The 19,547-nt window shown below is 41.2% G+C and overlaps 3 protein-coding genes across 3 annotated transcripts; all 3 read left to right on the top strand.

Annotated features, from left to right (window-relative positions):
* The first annotated feature begins 477 nt into the window (after positions 1–477).
* On the top strand, positions 478–6,785 carry rundc1 (RUN domain containing 1). The gene is made up of 5 exons (XM_085272076.1): positions 478–1,056; positions 2,053–2,211; positions 3,357–3,555; positions 3,646–3,738; positions 3,898–6,785. Exons 1-5 carry the CDS (start codon positions 661–663, stop codon positions 4,758–4,760), a joined length of 1,710 nt encoding a protein of 569 aa, XP_085128202.1. The 5' UTR covers positions 478–660; the 3' UTR covers positions 4,761–6,785.
* Positions 6,786–8,683: 1,898 nt separating this feature from the next.
* On the top strand, positions 8,684–12,284 carry rpl27 (ribosomal protein L27). The gene is made up of 5 exons (XM_085272074.1): positions 8,684–8,754; positions 9,248–9,330; positions 10,205–10,374; positions 11,772–11,882; positions 12,199–12,284. Exons 2-5 carry the CDS (start codon positions 9,250–9,252, stop codon positions 12,245–12,247), a joined length of 411 nt encoding a protein of 136 aa, XP_085128200.1. The 5' UTR covers positions 8,684–8,754; positions 9,248–9,249; the 3' UTR covers positions 12,248–12,284.
* A 1,389-nt stretch (positions 12,285–13,673) lies between these two features.
* On the top strand, positions 13,674–18,948 carry ifi35 (interferon-induced protein 35). The gene is made up of 10 exons (XM_085272072.1): positions 13,674–13,789; positions 14,117–14,143; positions 14,340–14,414; positions 15,751–15,909; positions 16,403–16,519; positions 16,605–16,749; positions 17,389–17,498; positions 17,583–17,763; positions 17,937–18,043; positions 18,157–18,948. The coding sequence occupies exons 2-10, from the start codon at positions 14,129–14,131 to the stop codon at positions 18,367–18,369; spliced, it is 1,122 nt and encodes a 373-aa protein (XP_085128198.1). The 5' UTR covers positions 13,674–13,789; positions 14,117–14,128; the 3' UTR covers positions 18,370–18,948.
* The last annotated feature ends 599 nt before the right edge of the window (positions 18,949–19,547 follow it).

Below are 19,547 nucleotides of genomic sequence, written 5' to 3'. Positions count from 1 at the left end.
GATTAAATATCAAAACTGTTTTTTTAAAGAGCTAAAACAACAAATAAAAATAAAATATTTAAAAACAAATGATAAAAATACGACACTTAAATGAACTGTGAAATTATTTATTACATTAATCGAAAGCTTAAAGTTACATGTTCGCAGTAATGGTGTGTTTTATACATTGTATAAATATATAGAGGGACGTTAAAATGGGATTTGGCAGGTGGGGTAATTAATGAAAAGTATTATTTTTATTATTTCGTTTGTGAGGTCCAGTAGATTTTCCTTTGAGTGCAGAATGGGATCAGCTGATCTGCTCCTCCGGTACTCAGTGCAATTACATTCAAGATATAATTAAATGTTTCATTTCCAACGGGGTCCCTTTAGCTCATTTAGCTCATCCTTTTATGCACGTATGCATTTCCGATATTAAGGTAAACGTTTATTTAAACTTTTATTTTGAAGACATGCGAGCCCAGTTTCCGGCAATTGACTCCGTTTACTTGACGTGCCTGCGTTTTGACGTGTGAGTCATCCTTCCTCCTAAGATGGCGTTGCACCTGTTCTGTCTGTGTTGATTCTACTTGTTTTCGGCTCGGCATTAGAAAATAAACGATCTTCCAAGCGTCGACATTAAAGCGGACACGGTTCCGAAGCGAGGTCGGCTGTTCAAAGATGTCCACAGACGAGCTGTCAGCCTCGGATAGCGAGGCTGTGCTAGCCGGAGCAGGGGAGCGGTGGGCTCCGGTGGGCGCTGTGGCTAGCCCCGAGGATGAGAGCGGGAGCTGCGGCAGGGGCGCTCATTCGAGGCAGAGATGCTCGACGTCGGCCAGCGAGGAGGAAATGACCTCCCGGCTGAGGAGGCTCGAGGAGGAGCAGGACTTACTAAACTCCTCTCTCCTCGCACTCACCTCTCACTTCGCTCAGGTCCAGTTCAGACTGAAGCAGATCGTTCACGCACAGAGCGAGGAGAAGGAGAGGATGCTGGCAGACCTGGAGGAGTTCGCCTTCAGGGGATGCCCGCATGTGGTGGGCTGCAGGGCTCAGGACACCAAGCAGCTGGAGAACTCGGTGAGGACTCTGATTTTATACTTCCTCCAGACAGTGCGCAGACGAGAAGTGTCATAATTTTAAAATAAATATTTCCTTGTGTTGCTCTGTAATTGATTCCTATTATTACTCACATTCACTCCATATATTAGGATTGCTGTATATTATTGGTATTTTGTACCAAAAGGTTGAAAAGCTGTTTCTGTGTCAGCATTAAAATTGGATAAACATTGCATACCTGTACTAATTGGTTTCGTTTTCCAGCCTCCTCCTTTTCTGTCTTTTCTGATGGGTAAATGCTCATAGCGCTATTAAACTGCCCAACATGCACACATTTACTCTCTAGCAGCCAGTTATTCTGATTAAAGTGTCTTTATTGCATCACAGGATTGCCTGCTGCGCCCACCTGTGTGTTCCTGCAGAACTCTTATCTCTCATGGAAAAAAAATGTCTCCTATTGTCTTTTGTCACAGGCGTGTGAGTCACAGCGGCGCAGGCTCAATAAAAATGCCTCGAGCAGATCTCAGTCTGTTTAATAAAGGCTCGTGTTTGCACAGGGAAATTGAAGCCACCTGCTTTGTTCCTTTTCTTCTTCTTCTTTTTAACCCCTCTTCGGCCACAGCCTTGTCCTCGTTAGCTGCTGTGTGTGTGACTATAGATTTTCCTCATGTGTTTGACCTAAAAGCCCTTTTTCTTTGTCTCCCCTGTTGCATGCTTTGCTTGCAGGGCGATCTGGTGAGTATGAAGCGATACCTGATGTCTCGTTGAGAGTTTGGTTTGTGTAAAAGTCCTGTTCAGTGTTTGTCAGACCTTGAAGTGGCCCAAATATTCTGTTTTTTTATGTGTTTTCATCTTAACTGGAAAATGCTGGGAACAAAATTTCCGTTTGTTGATGCTGGCAAAGCGTCCACACTGGTGTCTGTTTGTTACATGCTGTTTCAGTGTTGTGATGCTCACACTGTCAGCTCCTCCTGTCTGTAAAATCTAGAGTGACTGTTTGTGTTTTTCTCCTGTCAGAGTGAGAGGGAGAAGAGGGAACGTCTGGAAGCACAGAGGGAAAAACAGAAGGATCTCATTTTCCAGCTGAAGACGCAGCTGGATGATCTTGAGCGCTTTGCCTACCAGGAGGGAAGCTACGACTCACTGCCGCAGTCCGTCGTCATGGAGAGACAGAAGGTGGGTTTGTGTCAATGCAAACATCACAGCACTTAAATGCTGTTTACAGGTTTTCCTGACAGCCTTCAATCCCTGTTTCTCTTTTAATCTTTACAACCACCAAAGTGCAAATAAAAACTTCAGGCTCTTCCACCGTCTGAAGTGTCTTCGAGTACTTTCATAAACATTACATTATGCTGAGCAATATAATGTGATGTTTCTCTCATACCTATTAATACTTATTAAAAAGTACAGAGGTTATCCTGTAATCACAAAGCTGTACAAGTAGTTATATTTATATTTGAGTTATTTTTGTGCCATTTCTTTGTTAGCATATATGAAGGTTATATAACAGGAAATCAAAGTTGGTTTGATCTGGAAGGGTGAGGAACTTGAGACTAAAGCGAAAGATTTTGCTGTCAGGAAGATGGCTCTTTTATCTAGGGGAGATCACTGTTAGATAACCTGCTCGAGATCACATTATGTTCAGAAGGGTTTTTTTTTAAATAAGGGTTTTTTTTAAAGTACAACATTTCCACAGATTAATTCGCGACTATAAGCTCTAAGAGCAAAAGAGTTTCTCAGCTGAGCCAATCCATTATTCATTAGACTTTTGAACTGTGTGTTAGTGATGCCACTGAATGAAGCCATGCAAACATGAGAAAGTCGAAGTGATCTCCATGATGTCATCGGCCAAATTTGGAGCGATTGTGGCTCAAGAGTTGGGAGTTCGCTGGAAGGTTGCCAGTTCGAGCCCTGGCTTAGACAGTCTCAGTCGTTGTGTCCTTGGGCAAGACACTTCACCTGTTGCCTACAGGTGGTGGTCAGAGGGCCCGGTGGCGCCAGTGTCCGGGAGCCTCGCCTCTGTCAGTGCGCCCCAGGGTGGCTGTGGCTACAATGTAGCTGCCATCACCAGTGTGTGAATGGGTGGATGACTGGATGTGTAAAGCGCTTTGGGGTCCTTAGGGACTAGTAATGCGCTATACAAATACAGGCCATTTCTCTGTTGAGTGTGCAAATAAGCAACTTTCAACAGCAACATATTTAAACAGCCATCAAGTTTAAATTTAAGAATGCCCTTAACATTCAAAAGCTTCTACTCCCTCTTGGAGGCAGTGACAATACGCAAAAGGCGTTTAAGCTTCAGCCTGTCTTGTGCTTTCCAGGTCATCATTGACGAGTTGATCAAAAAGTTGGATGTAAACCTGAACGAGGACATCGGGAACTTGTCACCTGAGGAGCTGAGGCAGAGAGTGGACGCTGCCATCGCTCAGATAGTGAACCCAGCCAGAGTCAAAGAGCAGCTGGTGGAGCAGCTCAAAACGCAAATCAGGGATCTGGAGATGTTCATCAACTTCATCCAGGGTACACAGCCTTCTGAGCCGTGGTTTTACTAGCAATGAGATTCATTTTTAATTTCATTCACATGATAACTTTGACATTTTCTTCCACAAGATGAGGTGGGGAACCCTCTTTTGTCAGATGGACGCAGCCAGCAGCCACGCGCAGCAGGGACCAATACCAGATCTCCAGGAGCAAAGAAGAAAGGTCAGACACTCTGTGTGTTTGTTGTATACAGAGATTTCTTAACTGTAGCTTTGATAACACAGGGTACAGGTTTTTTTGCTTTGTAGCGTTTGTAAAATAAAGTCTTTAAAATGTGTGCATTCCTAATATGCGTTTTTCTTGTGGTTCTTCCTGCTGCAGTGGACCCAGAGCAGGCCCAGAAGATGCGAGAGACCGGCCTGCAGCTGATCCAGAAGGCCCTGGCCGTGCTGCAAATCTTCGCTGCCAGCCAATTTGGCTGCGCGACCGGACACGTCCCCCAGAGCATGTGGCCTCAGGATCTGTGCGGGCAGGACTACGGACCCCTGCTGCAGCGTCTGGAGGCAGCTGTGGAGAAGGTGCGAGTTCTGGGATCGCATAGGCACCCATCTGTCGAACACGTGGTCAATTACACCAGCAGCTCCACACTGGGGGCCCGAGACGAGCTGACGACGTCTGTGAGGAAGGAGCTGGCCATTGCTCTGAAAGACTTGTTAGCTCACGGCCTCTTTTCACCCTCTCAGACCATGAGCGTAGTGCTGGCACCCATCTCCTGCCTTCTGCCTTACAGACCGGTCTCACAAACCATGCACCCATGGGAACTCTTTGTGAAGTACTACCACTCCAAAAACGGGAAGGCCTTCGTAGAGTCACCGGCCCGCCAGCTCTCTCAGTCCTTCGGCCTGCACGTTGGTAGCGGCCCGGTAACCGTCACGCCTAAGCAGTCTCTGCTGTGGGCCGTTCACACTGTGCTGAAGGAGCATGGACGTTACAAGCGAGGACCGGACTCGGAGTTCAAAGCTCTGGTGTGCATGGCTCTGAATGAGCAGCGGCTCGTATCGTGGCTCAACCTGCTGTGCAAGTCGGGCACTCTGATACACCCGCACTATCACTCCTGGAGTTACATGGCGCAGACCGGCTTCGAAGGAGCCCTGCGCATCCTGGGTCGCATCAGCCACCTCAGGTTCAACCTCCCTGTGGATCTGGCTGTTCGGCAGCTGAAGAACATTAAAGATGCTTTCTGAGGATGAGAGTGTTTGTTTTATCAGCTGAACTAAACTGCTCTTACCAAACATTCAGGACCAAAAGCATGACTTTGCTTTAAGTATGTAGCCTTTTAAAGGTTATCTAAGCAGCAACCCTTCTAAAGTTAAGTGCAAGTATGTGATGTCTACACTACATGCATGGGTGATAATGTCGTGTTAGTCTGCATTCCTGCTATATTAAAATATCAAAGACTCAGCTGCTTGTACTGTAAAAATGCCTTATTGTGGAGATGGAGATTACCTCATCTTTAGCCTTCCTGACCTTAGCGACCTGTGCTGCTCATCATACTGTATCATTCCCCTGTCGTACCTGTTAGTGGCCTGAGCTATGCAGCAAACATTGTGTGAGAGTTTTACAGTAATCACTACTGTAATTTCCAGTCTGACAATCCAGGAAGCAAATGAACGAGCGGGAAGTTTGCTCTACCGTGGCCTCTCCATGGTAAACAAGAGCTGTCACGGGTGCTTGTTCTCAGTGAAAAGTGCAGTGGCTTCTGTTTGCGAATGAATAATTCAGCTGGTAAATCATGTGTAGCAAACTGGCTAAACGGCAGCACTTAGGTCAGCCCGTAAAGGAAAACGTGCGATATGGTTTCCTCTGCTGAGGAAAACCCAGATGTGGGTGGTGTTATGTAAGAAATATGCAGCTGTAGCAGATGAAGCTGGTGTCACTTCTGGTGTTTCAGGTTTGAAAAAGCATTTTGACCCTGTATAAACTGCTGCTTTCCTCCTCCTTTCAGGTGTAGTTCAATCCAGCTCATATGGATGAGAATATCCCAAAACTGACATAATTGTAGGATGTAAACTTTTGTTTTGTTTTTTTTCCATCATCCTGAGACCAGCTCAGTTGCGCGTCCTATATAACTGAATGTATAAACCGTAGATGCTATTAAGTCAGAGTTCACCCCAAAATTGAGTTTCTATATGCTATCGTTTGGCTGTTAGTGCTGCTTGTTATGATTTGAAGCCAAAACATCGTGAGATTCATTGGGAATTCCCCCACCCTGTGACCCTGTGACATGCTAGCTTCAAGAGGAGGGCCAGACTGCACAGTTCCTGAACCCACCTCCTGCCTGGTAGTTGGCACCGACGGTACAAAAGATGGACGTAGCCACGGTGACCCGTTGGTTTGTGCAGTGTTGTCATAAAGCCTGGAGCACCATCTTCATCTCTGTCTTTTGGAACTGGGAATTGACTGTCAATCACAGGTTAAATGCATTACCGCCACCTTCTGGCGTTTTGCTGATTAAAGATATTTTACCAAGAATTTTTGGTAAGAACTAGTTTAGTGGAAGGAAAAAGGTTCCTACACAAAGGATAACTAGTAGGGAAGGTCATGATCTTCAAACATTTGAATAGCAATTCATATATATTGTAAAAATCCATTTATGGGACCAACTGTGTCATTTAGTTTCTATTCAACATAAGCAGATATTTCTACAGCTGAGCAGGGATCTCTCTTAAACCGCTGCAAACCAAAACCATTTAGAAGGACAAATCGCACTAAACACCAGAGGACTGTTGTGTAAATTTGATTTTGGGGTGAACTGCACCTGCAAACTGAGTGTAGTTTAAGTCTTGTTTTCGGGACTAAAGCTTCAGTGTTCCTGTGACCACAAGTATGTATCAAACCTCTGAGTTTGTTTCCTGCACGAGACCATGTGTGCACCATGTGTTACGTGAATAGCAAAGTGTGTTTGGGATAGGTTTGTTATGGTTTTCTCATTCTTTCCCCTGTTTTTGCTTTTTGTTCAGCTGTTGTGTTATTTATGTATTGACACATTTATTTATTCAATAGCTTAGCTCAACAGTTAAAGGGTTAAAGTAGCAGCTGTACTGTAACTGTAGCAGTTCAGTCTGGTAACAGTAGAAACACTGGGTCATCTGTTTGTTTTATTATATATTGGGATATGAACGATGTTTATCTTTTAGTTTTTAATCTTATTTAATGGAACCTGGTCTGTAAATGAATTAAATGTAATAAATGAACTGCTGAGCTTCTCACAAGGCTTTATCTCTTCTGTTACTAAAAGCCTAATGGTAATGCCTGTTGGGAGATGGCTTAATCTGGGTTATTTATTTATAGCTACAGTCTATAGATTAGACTCTGATGCCAATGTTTTGAAGAGAGACTGGCTATGAGAATGCATCCAATCTTTATGTCCTGCTGTGCACAACAGATTGAGCAGACTGGGTTGCAGCTGTCTGAAAACAGCTCATCCAAATGAGAGTGACTGAAGAAGAGGAAAAAGTAAGCCGAATAAAAACAGTTTCAGTTTCAAGCCACCAGAGTGCGTAAATTTAAGACTTGGTAAAATGTGATCGTGAATGCATTAATATGAATGACAGGTATTCAAAGAGAGGAGGGAGCAGTCACTCTAGTGGACACTGTGATAGCAGGATAACTTTAAGCCAAATGACTGCACTCACACAGGTACCCATCAGCAATGCAGAGCAGTGGATTGGTTGAACAGTTGGGTTAGGTTTCTGATTCACTGAATTAACAGATTTTACTGAAATTTCTTTAGGAATTTCGAGATAAATTAAATCAGATCTACAGCTTCATGTGTCTGTGCAGTTAATGGTACAGTTTCCCTTCAAACTCCTACAATAAACCACCATGAATGCATTCAGTTCTGCCTACTGATTGATGATTTCTTCACCAGTAAGTGAAACTGCATCCAAACTTTGCATCCACTCGGCTTGGGGATCATATACAGTGAGTGTGGAGGTATTGTGCCCCTTCCCCCTGTCCTCCTCATATGTGGCTTCCTGTTTCAGTGTGCGTGCTTTGCCTCTCTGCTCCTGTTTTTTTTCCCACACAATGTTCAAACAATGTGACATTTCAAGCACCTGTCACGGGAAAAAGAAAACACAAATATTTTAGAAAACTATCAAAAACTTTAAAACTGATGTTCTTGTTTATGAGGAAAATAGACTAATTTTATGTTTTTATACACAAATTTGAACCAAGTATGAATGGAAGAGGATTAGGGCCAGTGGGGAAAAAGGGGGCACGTCTTTTTTTTTCTTTTCCAGAATTCTGAGAAAAAAGTCAAAATTCTTGCTATTTCCTCCTTTTTTGTAAAGCAGTAAATTTCAAAATTCATGGATAACAACAATAATTGTAATGCACATTTTACCCCTCTGTCTTATGGGAAGGATCTATAGTTTCTCATACTCAGTCCCAGCAGCAAATCAAGGGTGATGCATAACCTAAGATTGTCTGCCCCGAGAGTTCAGTGACTTTACAAGGCAGTATGATGAAGTTTTTAGAACATGGTTGCTTTCATCTTTATTAGATAAGAAAGAAAACAAAATAGTTCTCTTCATAAAAGGAGAGAAGTAAACACCAAATAATAACCATGCATGTGATCTGTGTTGCTTGCAATTGGAATAAGTACAAATCTGTATTTGTACATAAATTGCTATGGGTGGATAGATTTAATAGCTCAGCAATGTCTTGGGTCCACCAGACCCGCCAACAATATCTGAGTAACAAACATTTGAACACCACACAAGGTTTAATGGAGTAAAGCATGTGGATGACTGTCGGGGGACTGAATGCTGCTGTAGATGGTGCAAATAATAAAATAATAATAAATCTACCTGATTTTTCTTGTTACCCTAATTACACTAATTTTTTTTATTTAGATTTCATAACTGAGTCTCTATGCCACCGACTGAAACATTTCTGTGTCCCACGTCTTTTTTTTACTCTGAAATAAGGTAATAATCCACCTCTGGTGTCTTTTTTCTTTAGGTTCCTATTTTTAAAAAGAAGTGCTAAAATAATAACTTTTATTTAATGATCGAGTTCTGGTGAATTTTTTGTTTAATAAAAATTAATAAACAAAAAAAAACATTCGCTTGCTGATACTTACGGATGTGACGTAGGCAGACCGATGGGTCAAAGTTCAGCTAAACCTTGTGGACTTCCTTTCCTGTTAGCGGTGGCCGTAGAACAGCATCAGTGAGTGCGATTTCCCTTCAAACAATCTTCATCCATCGCTCCAAATGCGCCTAATTTTATCATTTTTTTCATGATACATAGACGGCACCGACTCTGTTAGTTCAGATGTGGCCGTTAGTTTGTAGATTTTGTTTGCTAAAGAAAGAAAATGAGCAGATTTATCGCAGCGCTTCGTCCCCAGCTGTGCTCTTTTCAACATGGCAGCTTCCTTGATGTGTAGACGCTCAGAGTCCCATTGAACCGACTGTTTATGTGTGTAGGCATCTTATTGAGCTGTATTCGTTTTGCTATAAGTAAAGGGGCTTATGCGGTGCACTTAATAATGTGTCCGAGCAAAATAATTAAAATGAAAACTGCTTGAAAGCTGTTAGCCTAGCTGAAAGCTAATGCTAATGTAGCATAAACGAGAGGCCGACTTGGAGACGTGTTGGCGGATTGACGGGTTTGATATGATATTGACACTGAGTTCAAATGTGCCCTCTCTTTCTGGCAGAAATGGGCAAGTTCATGAAGCCTGGGAAGGTGGTGATGGTCCTAGCTGGACGCTACGCTGGGCGCAAAGCTGTCATCGTCAAGGTAAGACCGAAGAGCTTCTGGGAGTTTGCTGATTGTATGGCACATGTGCCTGAATATGTACACACCAAGCTCTTACCAGAGTTGTCCATCTGAAAGCCAAATTGCCATTTGTCTGCATGTTGAATTTCCAAGAATACAGTATTCAGGCCATGCGATGAGGGATGGAAAATAAGTCCTATTACAGTCCGTGTATTATGTGTTTCCCATGTGTTTCAGTAAGACAGCCTACAAACGTTTTGTTATAACTACAGTTGGGCTTTGTGCTCAGAGCTCGTCACTTCATGTATATATATTGGATGTAAAACTAGAAAGTGGTGAGTAAATATCTCTGTGGGTGCTGGGGAGCATGTTGCCTGTGGAGCACAGCTCAAGCTCCTTGCTTAAACTGACTTTGCTTTAGTAGTGTTTGGATTTGTACACACATGTGTGTGCTGTGTGGAAGGAGGCATCTCTTTTTCAGAAGATATTCTAAGATGGTCAAGTTGGCGTAAGTCCATAGTTAAGGTAGCTGAATGATAATTGGAATGCTACGACATACCTGACCAGCTGGAAGGGAAAACATGAGATGGGAAGAAACTGAGTTTACATAATTTCCTTTGGGATTAAAAAAAGTATACTGACTCTGATAACAATACCAGATGGTGTCATTCCCTCAGGTGGAAAGAAAAATAAAATAAAAGGCTGGGTAACTCACCAGAACTGCTCTAACTGGCTTTACTTGGGTGGGCAGCACATTAAAGGAAAACTGATACGTGGGGAAACACTGATACATTTCTTTGCCTTCAAATACATACTGCAGTGGTAATTCAGCTTTTCGTCTTGTAAGTGTTTCGTGTCTCTGATGTCACATCCTCCTGCTAATGTCTGCCTGCAGAACATTGATGATGGCACCGCTGACCGCCCCTACAGCCACGCTCTGGTCGCCGGCATCGACCGCTATCCCCGTAAGGTGACCACATCCATGGGCAAGAAGAAGATCGCCAAAAGGTCCAAGATCAAGGCCTTCGTTAAGGTGTTCAACTACAACCACCTCATGCCCACCAGGTCAGTGTCTCATCTACATTGACATAATTAGGTTTTCCTGTAAAGAAAATAAAGTGGTGGTGACAGATGAAGTCTTTTGGAATGTCTTATAAAAAGTGTCCAACAGCTGTAACATGATTGGATACCATATTATTAATGCTAAATCAAGAAAGGCTGTCATTTTTAAAAACATCTGGTTGATTAAATGTTTTGAGTTTAATCGAGGAGGCTGGTTATTCTTTTTTCAAAAATCCAATCAAATCTATGGGCTGAAATCTGACATGGTGTTCTTCCCATTATTATTTATGTGTCTGTGAAGACATTTACAGATAATCAATGATAATCAATATTGTGAAACTTGTGTAATGACAGTTTCTGTGAGTCTCATATTCATAAATCCACCCATCAAACTCGGTGAGGTGCAAATAAATACAGTGCGTGTCTGAATCTGAACTGTGCATTCATTAGAAGTTTAAATATTATATTGCTTGCAGTTATTTAAGCAGAGAGTTGGCATGTGTGGCGTCTTCAGATCAAAGTTTTATTACTGGAGATGTTTTTGTTGCTTTTTGTCCTTTCCAGCTGTTAACAGCTGTTCTTTGCTTCTTCTGCTTTTGGATCCACTTGTTTTAAACGACCAACATGCTTGACTTGCCTTATGCGTTTGATCTGAATAATTGTTACTACTTCAGGGTGAACGAGCCACTTAAGCAAAAAGTACTCTGTTTTTTTAGGACGGCTGTTTTGCTCCGTAAAATGACTGATCCCTTTAAGTACATAAATAGGTCTGTTAAACGCTGCTGTCACTTTATCTGAACAGATGCTCTTCAGACATCTTTGGTGCTCAAAACCTATAAAAACTATAAAACTTTATCTTGATGACGAAAAGAGATTTTGCTTAATTTTTTATTTATTTCTTAACTGGCGCCTGGTTTTCAGAACGTGGGCCAGTTATAGTTTTGTTCCAGTGATTTTCATTTTTAGACTGAGGTATAAAAAGGTCTGACAGTCATCCTGCTGATGCTCTGATGCAGGAATATGTGATGTTCAGCTGTTGATCGAAGATGTGATCAAATTGTAATTTGTAGAAGAATGTTGAACAAGAGGAGTCATTTTTATCAAACAGCAGTTAGTTGCTGGTTGACATCAGTGGCTTTTCACCCACACAGGCTGCCTTAAGTGCTTGATGTGTCTGATTCAGTGTAACGTTGAACAAAGTTGATGCAACGCTGAGGGAGAACGTCGACTTGAACATTGAGCAGGTTTATGATCCATTTGTAATTTATGAATCTGGAAGCTAGTAAAGCGATACTGATTGTTCATATCGTACAGGTATGAAGGTGCTCAGCAGAGCGAGCTGCAGTCAGCCATTGGTGTCAATTTAAAAAAAAGTCTTTAACATGTTTTTACTCCTTCAGATACTCTGTGGATATTCCTCTGGACAAAACTGTTGTGAACAAGGATGTCTTCAGGGATCCAGCTCTCAAACGCAAAGCCAGGCGGGAGGCCAAGGTCAAGTTTGAGGAGAGGTGAGTCTCCCTGATTTCCTTTTGATTTAACATCAGAGGATTTATGTCTCAATTTTAATAAAGTACATCAGGGTTACATCTTTCATGATTTCAAAATGAGTATGTTTTGTAAAGTAGAGTTAAGTGGACAAAAAGTCCGGCGGCAGCACAATCATGGGAAAAAAGATCCCATTATGATCAAAATAAACCCGTTCTTTGATACATTTTGTAATTTCCTCTTAGCAAGCAGTTGGTGTGTGCACGTCCAGATTGTAATCAGTGATGTTTGTTCTGTTTGATCAGAGAAAATGACTTCACCTCCTGTTTGTTGTTTCAGGTACAAGACGGGCAAGAACAAGTGGTTCTTCCAGAAGCTCAGATTCTAAATTCACTCGGTTTCACAAATAAATGTTTAAAAACTGATTTTCACTCTTGTCTCATCGTGTTTGTGTGGGGTGTGTTTTCTCATACTGAAAATTCATGAAATATTCTTAAGGATTCCATCTGGAAAACTGTGGAAATAGACTTGTAATATTCACCAGCTGCTGAAAAAGTAATCGGAGTTACTCTTGGTTACGAGGACTTAGTCGCACCAAATTACCCTGTAACGTAGTGCAGATGTCTGACCTTGGCACAAAGTCATCACTCACCTTTTTTCAATCTTTGAAACAGGTTGTATGATATCTTACTGCCTGCTTTCAACAGTGGTTGGAACTAAACGGCACCAATAATGTGAACTTTACAAGACTGATACTGGAATCAGACACGAGTTCACATTTTCTGCTGAAAGAAATCATTCACTGCTGCTTCTGTGTGAATTTGATCAGCTGGAACAGCTAAATACAAACTTAAAGGTTGAACAAAATGTAAGCCTGACTAATTATTCAATGAACATTTTAGCATGAAAGATTCTCGGGAACTTTCAGAGGAGTATGGCTCGAATACTTGAACATTCAATGAGGGTGTATGAATGTGGCAGTGAGATGTGGTTGCTTTTTCATTTTTAAATTTTTTAAGCATCTGAATTAAAGGCAGACTAATGATAGAAAATCTTCACTTAGCTGTTGGTACGTTGTATTGTGATCAGAGCTCATCAGACAATTTGTATAGTGTTTAGCAGTTTCAGGCAAATCTAATTTTGATTTTAAGAAACTTGACTGCACATGAGAAATCTTAAATATTGAATATTTGTTCAACATTTTAATATTGAAGTAATTGATCACTGGTTACAGGTGTATTGATGCGGGGATGAACTTTAAACGGGTGAAAAACAATATTTTAAGTTTTTGAAAAACATGAAAATGGCTGAAACAATATTCTTACAAAGATACAATAAAAATATACAGGAAATATCTGGATTTGTCAGCAATCATCAGATCAGACTGATGTGTGCTTTGATCCTGACATAACGTGCCTGCACTGCAATACCTGTTCTCAAGTTCCTAGATTTGCCCCTAACGAATACCATCCACATTATTATATTTAAAAATATATTTGTCTCTTTGGTTTGTAAAATAAAATAAAAAAAGTAATTTAATAATTAATTTTAAAAAACACGCTGGCATACATGTGCGGACTGATCATCACCGCTAAAACATAAAAGAAAAGGAAATATGACGTAATTTATATGTGTGTGTGTGTGTGTATTTATATTTATTTATATCAGAAGTTAAATGAATCGGAAACTTGAAGATGTTCCAAAAACAGAATCTGAATTATTTTTTCCTCTCATGAAGTGCTTCGCAGCTGATGTAAGGTTCCGTATTTCCCACAGGAATTAAATGCAGCGTTTTGTTTATTTTGGATGCAGCTCCCCCTGCTGGTGGGAAGCGGCATTAATTATACGTAAAGACGCAGGGGATCCTCCTGCGGGGAAAGAGAAACTGAAAGAACGAGTGTGAGTTCAGAGCAGTGATCGTCGGGAGGAGGTAGGTTCACTGCGGCTGCTTTTTTTTTTTTAAATAAGAAATAAACCTTGATACAAACACGCAAATTCATGTGAAATGTGGGAGTTTTCATCAGAGGCTTGATTTAGGTGATTTATTTCCAGGTTCAGAGTAATTCAACTTACTGTGTCATCTGTGTGTGGTTTAAAGCAGGCCTGCGGTACATTTTGTTGTTGTGAAGTTTACTTGAGCTGTGTTTTAGCTGTTTGACTCTCAGTCTGTGTCGATCCTCTGTTAAAAACCTCATTTGGCTGTTCAAGTGAGTGACAGTGTGTCACATCTGTAATGTTTTGTAAACTTTTTTTCCAGGTTACTTTCACTATGTCGTCAGACGAGGTGAGAGCTCGTTTTGCTTCTTCCTGTTGTTGTCGTCGTTATTATCAAAGCGTTTTAAACCACACGCGTAATGCTGCTCTCCCTGCCAACATTTATTAAGTGTGTTAAAGATATCTATTAACCCACTGTGTTACACAGCCTGAGTGTAGGCGTTTACTTACCTTCCGGCATTCCGTGTCTCCATGTTGTGTTTCAGGACTTCTCTCTGGTTCCGGATTCACAATCCGAGGACACCTTGGAGGGGATTAAGGCTTCAATCAAAAACTACAAGGTGCATTGAGAATTTATGAGTGCGGCTTCATTACACTTGGGCAGTTTACCTCCAGTTACACGCAGGGCTCCTAAACTATTCATATGTCTCTGAATACAACCCAGTCCTAAAATGAGATCCAAGTATGCTGCGGGTGCTTCGGTTTCTGTGGTCCTTTTTTGTGGAACAAGCCACCTGCTGACCTGAGATCAGTTACATATGTGTGTATATTCAAAAAACAGACTCAAAACCTTTTTTATTTTGAGACAAGCATTCTAAACGTACACAAGTTTCATGTTTTTATCTTCTGCTGTAAGCATGTTGACTTCCTAAAACTGCTATTTCTAGTAGGGAGAAAGCTCTCTGTCAGGTCCAGTTCTCGATCTCGTGATTTCTACCTCCACTAAAGAGGCTGTGTGATTAGTTCTGTTTAGTATGGAGCACTATTACCCAAGAGGTTGCATGAACATTTTACCACAGGGGTGGTGTCGCCAAACATAGAAGTGGTTAAAGTTCTGGAGTCAATCCCGATCTGCATCCTGGACATTTTGGGAATATTATTTACTGTTACGAGAAAGATCAGGAGTGCACATTTTGCATCATATGATCACAAACGTATATCAAACTTCTCAAAAAACTGCAAGTTAGCATTCTGAATCCAAGTTCTCGTTCATCCACGCTGTGGAGGGAACACGCTTTTATCACGAAATCATACAATTTAATTAAACCTTCATGGCTTAATGGGTCAAAAATGGAAGAGTATAATAATGTAGACATAATGTAAAGGAGACTTTAACGTATGTTGCACTACAGTGTAGTAATGTCCCCGATGAGATGAGCAGCAATTCTGTTTCTGGTGTTTTAACACAAAACAGGAGAAATGTTTACAATAACCAGCAGGCGCTCGGGTGAAAAGAAAACTGAATGTGCAGGTGTGTGAGGTCCACTGCATGTCTCTGTCCAGGTCCTGCCTTTGACCATAGGTTCAGCTTTAAAATCAGAAACACTTCCACTAAAGGTGTGTGTGTGTTGTTCTGTAAACACTGCAGATTGAGCTGCTGTCTATCTTAGCTGAATACTCACACACAGATTCAGTTTTGGTTAAATAAAGGCTGAAATACATATACACAGCATAAGCATGCTGTATTTATTAGGAGCAGAAGAACAGAACTCAGAAGAGATTACGTGTTATTAAAATAACTGTTTTAACATTTATTAAACTCCGAGAAGAGTTGTTCTGTTGTTCTGCACAAAATACAACCACAAAAGTTCGTGTTTAAAGAGATGTTACATGTCATGCTGATTAGACATCAATAATAACAACAGCCTGGACTCAGCTCTCCCTCTGTGTCCACAGAAAAAGTATGACCAGCTGATGGAGGAGACAAAGGAGCTGACTAAAACTATACAAGACCGGCGAGATCTGAAGCAGCAGTTCAAACACCGCACTGACAAACTGACCCAGGATCTGGAAGCTGACAAACGCTCCTACGGAGACCAGCTAGCCAATGAAAAGGTAAAGCATGTGTGACATAAACATGCTTATTTCTCAGTGTTACTCTGAGTTTTTCCACCACCATTTAAAGCACTGCGAATAAGTATAGAGTAAAACCCAAGGAATTTCCTCACTGCACTTCCCCTCAAGGGAAAAATGTTGGTCAGATGGCAGAGGTTCAATAACAGGAAGGAAACAAGGAGTCAAGAGGACAGATAATAGTTATTCCATGAATTTTAAGGTTGCGCCTTTGAAAACAAGGTGGGAGTTAAATATGAAATGGAAAATTTTAAGTGACAATAACTCATAAAAATATATATTAACAATAGGACAAGCAACGCAATGGCATTAAACAACAATTAACAAAATAGTACATGTTATTGTTAATATTGAGTGAATGTAAATACTTGTAATTGCTTTCCTAACAGTGTAAATTAAGAAACTGAATCACTAGAAAACAGCACATTAGAATCCCACAAAACCTTAAATGCTTTTTGATTTCTGTGTCTTCTAGTCGAAGCTGGATCTGCTAAAGCAGGAGGAGCTCAAACTGGTGGCGGAGATCAAGGAAACTAATGCTGCTATTAAGGAGGAAGAGGCCAATAAGAAGCACCTGATGCAACAGGCCGACGTACGTTAACCTGATGAGACACACCCCCTTCTGCAGCCCGACACGCCGTGACCTCACCCCGTTAACCTGTACCTGCTGATTTCAGGTGTTCACCTCTGTACCAGAGAGGGACATGGTCTTCAAGGGAGCGACTGGAAATGCAAACAACAAGCAAGAGTTTGAGATGAAGCCACATATCGTTTACCCGATGGATGGCGGGACGGCGCTGATTACCTTCGAGGAGGAAGTCGGTGAGTTTTTGCCGGCACTGGCGTGGTTCAGATTTATCTGCGTTTGTTAAAAGGGAGCAGGTGATTAGATCTTATTTTTAACAGAAACATTAAAAAGTGTGCATAAAGTATTAAAATGCTAATTTCCATATTTTTATTCATGCACTGTACCGGAGGAGCTTTGCGTGATTTGCTGTTCAAAATAATTTTTATTTTTCTTACTTTGGGGTTTGGTGCAGGACTTCTAAATTAAACAAGCTGCCTTAGCTCCTCCCCCTTTAACCTTCTGTAGGTGGCTTAAACAGCAGGTAGATGGATCGCACTCACGTTTTTGTGCCACATTCAACAGAAAAATTCAAAAAGTATGTTGATAAATGTATCTACCTTCAGCTGCAGGGCAAAACTGAGCCACTAGGGGGCCTAATGTCACTTTTCAAAACCAGCTACTAAGCTGCAAGCAGGAAGATGCTTTTTGCATCTTATTTGGCTTTAAACTGGAGCCAAATAAAATTATTAGTTCTTTATTATTAGATTATTAGGGCTCCAAAATGAAATAAATAATCTGCAAGATGAATCTTCAGGCTCTCATCATCACTTTCGGCTATTTTCAAAAATATAAATTAAATTTAAAATTCCGGATCTTTCTGTTTCATTTTCCAGTGGCAAGGAAGATTCTGGAACTGAAGAAGCATCAGGTGGATCTGGGAGGAGAGTGCAGCATCACAGTGGAGGCCAGGCCGGTTCATCTGATGCTGCCCAAGCTGGTGGAGGTAAAACAAACGACCACAGCGAATCAAAGACGGCGTCGGCCCAGGTTTAGCTGATCTGCTCACGTGTCCCATCTGTTCCCGCAGATCGACTCTGAGGTTTCTTCTCAGCGTATTTTAATCTCCAACCTGCCCAGAATGGAGACCGAGACTCTGGTGGACAAGCTGGAGATCCATTTCTCCAAAACTAAAAATGGAGGCGGTGAGGTGGCGGACTGTGAATACCTGTCTGACTCTGAGACGGTGGTCCTCACGTTTGCGGAGAACAGTGAGCATCGAATATTTTACCCTCATGTCACAGGGCAGTTTGTTTAAATGAAACTTCAGAGACAAGAATAATTCTGTGTTTGGTGGATTATGATGTTCTGAGCTGTGCATATAAAGAGTAATCAGGATTGTTGTTGTTGACCACCAGCTGATGGACTGTTTCTTTTGTATTAGTTGCCAAACGTGTGGTACAAAATGAGTTCCATGACTTGAGTGTCCAAAAGAAGAAGCACACAGTGAGAGTGACGCCTTTCCTCAACGGGAAAATTTCAAACCTGAAGGTAAGCACATTTATCAGATTATCTGTATCTGCTCTTACTGAAATTCTAATAAAATATATTTTAATAAATTTGAGGGTTTTGTGTGTGTGTGTGTGTGGTGGATCGTCCATCAGACCAAGATGACGCAGTGTCCTCGGGCGGTAATGCTGACAGGAATACCCGACATCATGGAGCGGGAAACTCTGCAGGACCTGCTAGAAATCCACTTCCAGAAAAACACCAACGGCGGGGGAGAAATCGAAGCTTTCCTCTACAACCCGCTGGGAGAGCACACCTCTGCTGTGTTTGGAGGCGTCACACCAGACTCTGAGGATGAGGAACAGTAGATCCACCACTGCTGCTTGGACAAAGGTTCAGGGTTAATATCATCTACCAGAAATGAGGACCGGAACTTGTTTTTGTCCCTTGCATGAGGGAAGTCAGCATAAATTTATAAAAGTTATTATTCAAAGGGGATTTTTGGCGTCAGAAAAAGTGGGTGGTAATTTTTCTATGATTGCAGAGATTCAAGTGAAAGTGTATCTATAAAGTATTTAACCTGGGTAAATACTGTGGTATTATAGTCATGCAATACATCTTGATTATATTGCATTTACATAAACTGCTGATGAAACAATTTCCAGTCTTAGTGCAGACAAATGTAAAATATTAAACTGTATGAAATGAAGTTTTTTTCCTGCTAAAATAGAAAAAAAAAAAAAGTTTAGTAGTTGTGCCATATCTCATTTTTTTTCTTTCTGTGAAAAAGATGGCGGCGTCCATCTTTAGTTACTGGAGAAGCGTCTGGATTTCTGTATGCAAAGCAACTGAATTACTTATTTTTAAGAAGATTGCCTTGTTGGATGTCGTGGGCTCCATTTTATTGTATTCATAAAAGAATAAAAGTTAATTGTGAGAAAATCCTCTTTGGACATTTGGTGCTTTTTGACACGCTTGTATTTGATAGTGGACAGATAACCCCGACCAATTAAATTAATCAAAGATAAAAAGGCAACTTATAAAGCCAATTTTACACCGTGTCTTTAGGCACTTTGTTACTAGCAGCCTGTCACATAAACAGTAATTTGTTCCCATTTTTTCAGATCAACCACAAAAGATGCCAAAGATAACTGACAAGCACGAAATTGTAATTTTGCACCAACAAGGATTTCCCAGAGTTTTTAGCTGAAAACATGGTGTGCATGCAGTCTGTCCTTAAAATTACAAACTAAAAAAAGTGGAGGGGAAAAATAAAATAAAATAAAAAAAAAAACCCTGACAGCAGATGCCATGTTTTAAGGGAAAAAGACAATCCAGCAAAGACTTGGCAGAAGACCTGAGAGATCTGGACCTTCAGCTGGTCCATCTACTGCTCACTGAAGCCTCGACACAAACGTCTTGTAGATGAGCAGCTGTGAAGAGGCTATTCTTAAGGAAAGTGGGGGAAAAGTCAGAGATATTCCAAATTACACAAGAACTGGACTGAAAATCTGTGGCAAAAGATCTGATGGAGTGAAGAATCCAA

This window comes from Mchenga conophoros, linkage group LG4 (assembly GCF_057382185.1).
Source record: "Mchenga conophoros isolate Kocher_MC1m ecotype Shallow Benthic linkage group LG4, M_conophoros_male_GT1.1, whole genome shotgun sequence".
Classification (NCBI taxonomy): Eukaryota; Metazoa; Chordata; class Actinopteri; order Cichliformes; family Cichlidae; genus Mchenga; species Mchenga conophoros.
The sequence above is the reverse complement of the archived record's forward strand: the minus strand, read 5'-3'. Positions and strand labels throughout refer to the sequence as shown.

What these genes read in the sequence shown, in the direction of transcription:
- ifi35 (XM_085272072.1), top strand. An exon ending in ACCAGCTAGCCAATGAAAAG is followed by an intron (nt 15,910 to 16,402) that starts GTAAAGCATGTG and finishes TGTGTCTTCTAG; the next exon opens with TCGAAGCTGGATCTGCTAAA. An exon ending in CCTCACGTTTGCGGAGAACA is followed by an intron (nt 17,764 to 17,936) that starts GTGAGCATCGAA and finishes CTTTTGTATTAG; the next exon opens with TTGCCAAACGTGTGGTACAA.
- rundc1 (XM_085272076.1), top strand. Translation starts at nt 661, where the DNA reads ATGTCCACAGACGAGCTGTCAGCCTCGGATAGCGAGGCTGTGCTAGCC. An exon ending in CCAAGCAGCTGGAGAACTCG is followed by an intron (nt 1,057 to 2,052) that starts GTGAGGACTCTG and finishes TTCTCCTGTCAG; the next exon opens with AGTGAGAGGGAGAAGAGGGA. An exon ending in TCGTCATGGAGAGACAGAAG is followed by an intron (nt 2,212 to 3,356) that starts GTGGGTTTGTGT and finishes TGTGCTTTCCAG; the next exon opens with GTCATCATTGACGAGTTGAT.
- rpl27 (XM_085272074.1), top strand. Translation starts at nt 9,250, where the DNA reads ATGGGCAAGTTCATGAAGCCTGGGAAGGTGGTGATGGTCCTAGCTGGA. An exon ending in GCAAAGCTGTCATCGTCAAG is followed by an intron (nt 9,331 to 10,204) that starts GTAAGACCGAAG and finishes GTCTGCCTGCAG; the next exon opens with AACATTGATGATGGCACCGC. An exon ending in AAGGTCAAGTTTGAGGAGAG is followed by an intron (nt 11,883 to 12,198) that starts GTGAGTCTCCCT and finishes TTGTTGTTTCAG; the next exon opens with GTACAAGACGGGCAAGAACA.